Source organism: Dama dama, chromosome 8 (genome assembly GCF_033118175.1).
Source record: "Dama dama isolate Ldn47 chromosome 8, ASM3311817v1, whole genome shotgun sequence".
NCBI lineage: Eukaryota > Metazoa > Chordata > Mammalia > Artiodactyla > Cervidae > Dama > Dama dama.
In genome coordinates, this window is record NC_083688.1 from 15,467,154 (window position 1) to 15,473,458 (window position 6,305).

Sequence of the window (6,305 nt, forward strand, 5' to 3'; positions counted from 1 at the left end):
GACAGGAAGCCACAGCTCCCTGGGAGCTACGCCTCCCGGAAGTCAGGCAACCAGAACCACACCTCCCGGAAGCCCCCAGTGGGGGTCTGGTAGGTCCTGGTCTGCTGTGGGGGACACCTCTGGTGCCAGCCTGGTCCTCAGCCAGGGCCATTGGGTGGGGAGAAGAGACTGCGTGGTCTGAGGTCCTGCCTGGAATATCCTTGAATATGGGGCAGCTCCTCAAAATAGCCGAGGCCACCAAGGTCTGGGGCACTGAGGACGGTGGCTCTCACAGAAAAGTCAGGATTTCAGCTTCCAGGGTGGTTTGGGCCCACTAAGGTTGGGGGTGGGGAGGAGGCCCTGAGGCCCGAGTGGGTGGGGGTCAGTGCAGGGTGGGCACCAGCAGCAGCAGCAGGGCCCCAACCAGCAGTGCCAGTGAGGATGGGCAGGCAGCCTGATGGGCGGTGTCCGAGGGACTGCTGGGGGGCTGAGGGTGGCAGTCGGTGGTGTAGGGCTCCACACAGGCAGCAAAGGCCATGACATGCGCCACGAAGGTCTGCTCCTGCACGCCGTGCATCAGGTGTGCCCACGGGCCTCGTGCAAACACTGCCACGTCCTCACCGGCATGGGTCTCGCTCCCTAGGGGCACGGCGGCTTGCTGCTGGTACTCGGGATCCACTGAGAGGAGAGAGGGGGTTCAGGGAGGGCAGGGAGGCAGCCTCCCCCTCCCAGGAGTTCCGTAGTAGGGTCTTCCCTCCTCCCACCGCCCCGGCTCCCTTGCTCCCCAGGGCCCACCCACTGCACTCACTGCTCTGCTTTTCATTCACGTCAGGTCGTGAGCCCATGTTCAGCCGGAACCCTGGGCCGTTGCCATAGAGGAGGGTGGTATAGGACTTGTGGTCACTGGCCTTGCCATCGGCCAGCCCTGCAGGGTAGAGGAGAACCTGTGATCACACTGACCCCAGCTTTTGAGGTGCCTCCTGGGTGCTGAGCTCAGGCACCTCTGGTTTGTTCACTGGTTTAATCCTTACTGGAGTGAGGTAGGGCAGTTGCTATTATCACTCCACTTGGTAGATAAAAGGAACTGGTTCACAACACTTTGTGCCAGGTTATCTAGGGGCAATGACCTGCCACTGTGGGATTACCGAAAATGGAGGTCCCACGAAGTGGGTAGCCACCAAAAGTGAAGACATGAGAGTGGTCGGCGGTGACAAGGGTCAGTGTGTCTGCTTCACTGGTGAGCTGGCTAGCCTTGGCGATGGCATTGTCAAACATGATTGTCTCAGTCAGCGCCCGATAAGCTATGTTTGCATGATGTCCATGGTCAATGCGGCCTCCTGCAAGAAAGTCATGTGGAAGGTGAGTGATGCCAGGCCCACCCTGAGTGCCGCCCCTTCCCCCTCTGATCCGCAAGGAGATGCCACTCACCCTCCACGAAGAGGAAGAAGCCCCGAGGGTTTCTGCTCAGCACTCGCAGGGCCGCCTCCATCATCTCCTCCAGGGATGGGTCCGTGGTGTGGTCTCGGAAGATGTCATAGGCCATTTCTCCTGGCTGAAAGAGGCCTATTGGAAAAGGGACCAATGGTGACCCTCAAGCTAGGGATGGGGGGCCCATGGCACCCATCCTGGGCAGGATAGTGGGGGTGGGTGGGGTCATTACCCATGAGGTGTGTTACACTGAAGTCGGTGGATGCCTGAAGGAGCGCCGTGCGGTTCCACACATACTGGGCTCCCTGGGAGGGGCAGAACCAGGCCTCAGCCCATAGTCCGACACCCCAGCCCCAGCCCCGCTGTAGCCCCTGCACCCATGAGTCCACATCACCTGGTGCTTGGCCTGCCACTCCTGCACCAGATTCCGCTTGTCCTTCCGGACTCCATTCTCACTGGCATCGTGTGGGTATTCAGGATCTGGGGTCCCCTCAGGAAACATGTACTTTCGGCCTCCACCCAGGATCACCTGGGGTCAGAGATTAGGGCAGATGGGTTCAGGGCCTGGCTGGCCCTTTACTCACCCACCCTCTCACACAGTCCCTGCCTCCCCAGTCAACTCTTGCCCACCAGTTAACTCCTACAGGTGACCTCCAACCCCAGCAACACAGAGACCCTGCGAGACCCCAGGACTCTGAGCTGCCTGGAACTGTGTTGAGAGTGTGTACCACCCCCTCTGCCCAGCCCCGCTCCGTGCCCATCATGTCGCACATCAATGTCCATGTTGTAGATGAGCTGAGTGGCGATGTCCTGGCAGCCATACGTCTGTGCATCTGCAGGTAGGTCAGCATCGGAGAACCAGTCTCGATTCACGGTGTGCGCGTAGGCCCCGGCTGGTGATGCATCCTGCACCCTGGTGGTGGTCACCACTCCCACTGACTTCCCTGAGGGTGGCAGAGGTCACTGTGGCCCACCAAGATCTCTGAGCCTGTGTCTGCCCAAGAAACTGACCCCCAAGCCCACCTGCTTTCTTGGCCCGGTTCATCACAGATGTGACCTCATTCCCACGTGTCGTGTTGCACTGGTCGAAGCGGGCAGCTGCACTTACACCAATGGTCCTCATGTTGGTCTTGACCCCACACAAGTAGGCGGTAGTCGTGCCTGCGCTGTCTGGTACATCTCTGTCCACGTTGTATGTCTGGGGGCAGAGATGCCTTCAGCTCTGCTGGGGTAGACACCCAGCTCCTGACCCAGGCCCTGGGCCCATCCTCACAGCCCCTGGCCCCTGTCTCAGACCCCAGCCCTCCTGGGGCTTTCCCTCCTACCCTGCTCCCTAGGCCCACACCCACCCCTCCAGTGTAGACCACCCTGAGGTCACTTGGCCCTTACCTTGGACAGAGCCATGTATGGGAACTGGTCCATGGCCAGGGGTGTCTCAGGTCCCGGCTTGCCATTCATCTGCCCCTTTAGGATCCGAGCGGCTGTCACCGTGGAAACCCCCATTCCTGAAGGTACACACTGTGTCAGGTCTGAGTTCCTAGGGCCAGCCTGGGTCAGCCAGCAGCCCAGGGTTCCAGGACTGTGGGGGGACAGGGGGTGGACCAGCTTAGCGCACTCACCATCCCCCAAGAAGAGGATGACATTCTTGGCGGCTGTCTGGATGGGCTGCAGCTTCTTAGCCACATCAAGGGCCTGGGCTGCCTGGCGGTTCCAGAAGGCGGGGTCTTCCTCCTCAACTACCCAAGGGGAGAGTGGAGGTCAGGTCAGCCTGGGGCTGCCCCCTGTGAGTAGGGGGTTCCAGGAGCCGCCTGGTTACCTGGGACGAGGCCGAGGGAGAGCTGTAGCCGCAGGCCCAGCAGCAGCAGCACGCAGGCCCCCTGCATGGCTGTGTGATGGCGGAGGGTCAGGATGGGACCTCAGGAGGCCGGGTCTCGGGCAAGGCTGGGACACCAGGTTACAAGCTGCAACACTGGCTGCCCGGGCTTAATTCCCTGCTGTAAAAGTCTCCCAGTGTCCCTCCCAGTGCCCCGGGTGGCCACACCCTGCCCCTTACCTGCCCTATGACTTTGAGCCCTGTTGCCAGAGGGACGTGGTGGGTGTGGCTGAGCCAGCAGGAGTCCTGAGGATACAGGTCCCTCCCTCACAGGATGGTCCCCAGCTGTCTCCTCAGGGTGGGGTGGGGATTAGGGGGCAGATGTCTTAGGCCTGAGGAACATTTTCAAGGTCCTGACTGAGGCTCCTCCCAGCCCTCTGCTCACCAAGTCCTGTGGGAGAACCATCTCTCCTTCCTTCTCATTTGTATTTTCTGAGACTCAGCGTTGATGCTGGGTGCTGAGGGAGGTGAACTTGGAAGCACAGAGCCTGGGCCTGGGGCCCTAGGTTTGGTTTCCTGAGGCAGAGAGACACTCTACTTCTCAGCAGGCTTGACCTGGGCTGGTAGGGTGGGCACTGGGCTAGATGGGGCCCCTCTGCCATGGAGAATGACGGGGCTGGAGGTGACAGCAGAGCCGGGGCCTTGTCTTTGTTTTAATTACCGAAGGCCGAGCTGGGTGAGCACTGATGTTTGTGTGTAATCAATCAGTTCAGTTGCTCAGTCATGTCCGACTCTTTGCCACCCCATGGACTGCAGCATGCTGGCCATCACTGACTCCCAGAGCTTGCCCAAACTCATGTCCATCCAGCCATCTCATCCTCTGTCATCCCCTTCTCCTCCTGCCTTCAATCTTTCCCAGCATCAGGGTCTTTTTCAATGAGTCAGTTCTTCGCATCAGGTGGCAAAGTGTTGGAGCTTCAGCTTCAGCATCAGCCCTTCCAATGAATATACAGGACTGACATCCTTTAGGATCGATTGGTTTGATCTTGTAGTCCAAGGGGCTCTCAAGAGTCTTCTCCAATACCACAGCTCAAAAGGACCAATTCTTTGGTGCTCAGCTTTCTTTATGGTCCAACTCTCACATCCATACATGACTACTGGAAAAACCATAGCTTTGACTGGATGGACCTTTGTCAGTAAAGTTATACCTCTGCCTTTTAATATGCTGTCTAGGTCAGTCATAGCTTTTCTTCCAAGGAGCAAGCGACTTTTAATTTCATGACTGCAGTCACCATCTGAAGTGATCTTGGAGCCCAAGAAAATAAAGTCTGTCACTGTTTCCATTGTTTCCCCATCTATTTGTTATGAAGTAATGGGACCAGATGCCATGATCTTTGTTTTTTGAATGTTGAGTATTTCACTTTTTCACTCTCCTCTTTCACTTTCATCAAGAGGCTCTTTAATTGCTCTTTGCTTTCTGCCTTAAGTGTAGTATAATCTGCATGTCTGAGGTTGCTGATATTTCTCCCTGTTTGTGTGTAAGGTGCCTGTAAAGGGCCGGCAGGGCTGGCCCAGTGCTCAGTACGTGGCGTTGACCTTCTCTTCTTTGGATAGATAGATGGAAGGCAAGGGCGAGTCTATTCTCTCCACAGGTCATTTACACACTCACAAGTGTAGCTCATCATAAGGAGCTAAGAGGTTTCGTAACCCCAGGTTAGGTTCAAAAGCATTCCTCCCATCTAGCAATCCCAATTCTGTCTGTGTATCCTCAAGAATTGAAAGCAGGATCTGGAAGAAGTATTTGCACGCCCATGTTTGTAGCAGCATTATTCACAGTAGCCAAGAGGTGCAGGCATCCTCAACCATCCACAGCAGACAAATGGATAAACAAAGTGTGAGACAGCTATACAATGGAATATTATGCAACCTTAGAAAGGAAGGAAAGTCTGACACTTTCTACACCATGAGTGAACCTTGTAGACATAATGCTCAGTGAAAAAACCACTCACAAAAAAAGACAAATGCTATGTGATTCTACTTCACTAGGTAGCTCTAGTTGTCAAATGCATAGAAATAGAAAGTTGGATGGTGGCCTCCCGGAACTGGGAGGAGGGGACTGGGGACTTGTTTAACAGATACAGACTTCCAGTTTTCAAAATGAAAAAGTTCTGGAGCTCTGTGGCCAACCATATGAAAAGACAGCACTACTGAACTGGGTCATAAGAGTGGTGAAGAAGGTAACTTTTTTCTCCCTTTTTAAGTTTTCATTTTTTTCCTGCATAGCCAGACATTCAGGATCGTAGTTCCTCCAGAAAGGATGGAACCTGCCCCAAGTGGTGGAAGTGGGGAATCTTAACCCCTGTACCGCAGGTTAAGTCCCAAGATGGTAAAATTTACATTTTTTTTTTTTTTTAATCAGAAATCTTTTCTCGGACTTGCCTGGTGGCACAGTGGATAATATCCGCCCACCTGCCAGTGCCAGGGACACGGGTTCGATCCGTGGTCCGGGAAAATTCCACATGCCCTGGAGCAACTAAACCTGGATGAGACAGCTACTGAGCCTGTACTCTAGTGCTTATGAGCCACAACTACTTAGGCTGTGCTCCACAATTACTGAAGCTTGCCTCTCTAGAGCCTCGGAGCCCCAAATAATGCACACCAGTGATGCAATTACTGAAGCTTTCCCGCCCTGAAGCCAGCAAGTCACAACTACAGAGTTTGCTCCACTAGAGCCTATGATCTGCAAGAAGAGAAGTCACTGCAACGAGAAGCCTGTGCACGTCAACCAGAGAGTAGGCCCCACTCCCTGCAACTAGAGAAAGCCTGTGTGCAGCGAGGAAGACCCAGCACAGCCTATAATAAATAAATAAATACACAATTCCCAGGTGGTGCTAGTGGTAAAGAAACCGCTTGCCAATGCAAGAGACCTAAGAGACATGAGTTCAATCCTTGGATCGGGAAGATCCCCTGGAAGAGGAAATGGCAACCCCCTCCCGTATTCTTGCCTGGAGATCCCAGGGAAAGAGGAGCCTGGGGGGTGGGGGGGGGTGGGTTGGCTATGGTCCATAGGGTCGCAAAGAGTTGG

At 55.2% G+C, this 6,305-nt stretch overlaps 1 protein-coding gene across 1 annotated transcript; it reads right to left on the bottom strand.

The window, feature by feature from the left end:
- Positions 1-361: 361 nt before the first annotated feature.
- On the bottom strand, positions 362-3,359 carry LOC133060394 (intestinal-type alkaline phosphatase-like). The gene is made up of 11 exons (XM_061147875.1): positions 3,224-3,359; positions 3,027-3,143; positions 2,797-2,912; positions 2,431-2,605; positions 2,179-2,351; positions 1,802-1,936; positions 1,640-1,712; positions 1,408-1,542; positions 1,125-1,316; positions 788-904; positions 362-657 (listed from the first exon to the last, which is right to left on the bottom strand). Exons 1-11 carry the CDS (start codon positions 3,288-3,290, stop codon positions 362-364), a joined length of 1,596 nt encoding a protein of 531 aa, XP_061003858.1. The 5' UTR covers positions 3,291-3,359.
- Positions 3,360-6,305: the final 2,946 nt, after the last annotated feature.

Bases quoted from the DNA above. Each gene is read 5' to 3' on its own strand.
- LOC133060394 (XM_061147875.1), bottom strand. From the start codon at position 3,290: ATGCAGGGGGCCTGCGTGCTGCTGCTGCTGGGCCTGCGGCTACAGCTC. The intron at 2,913-3,026 runs GTGAGTGCGCTA...GTGTACCTTCAG, and splicing joins CATCCTCTTCTTGGGGGATG to GAATGGGGGTTTCCACGGTG. The intron at 1,937-2,178 runs GTGCGACATGAT...CTCTGACCCCAG, and splicing joins TCTACAACATGGACATTGAT to GTGATCCTGGGTGGAGGCCG.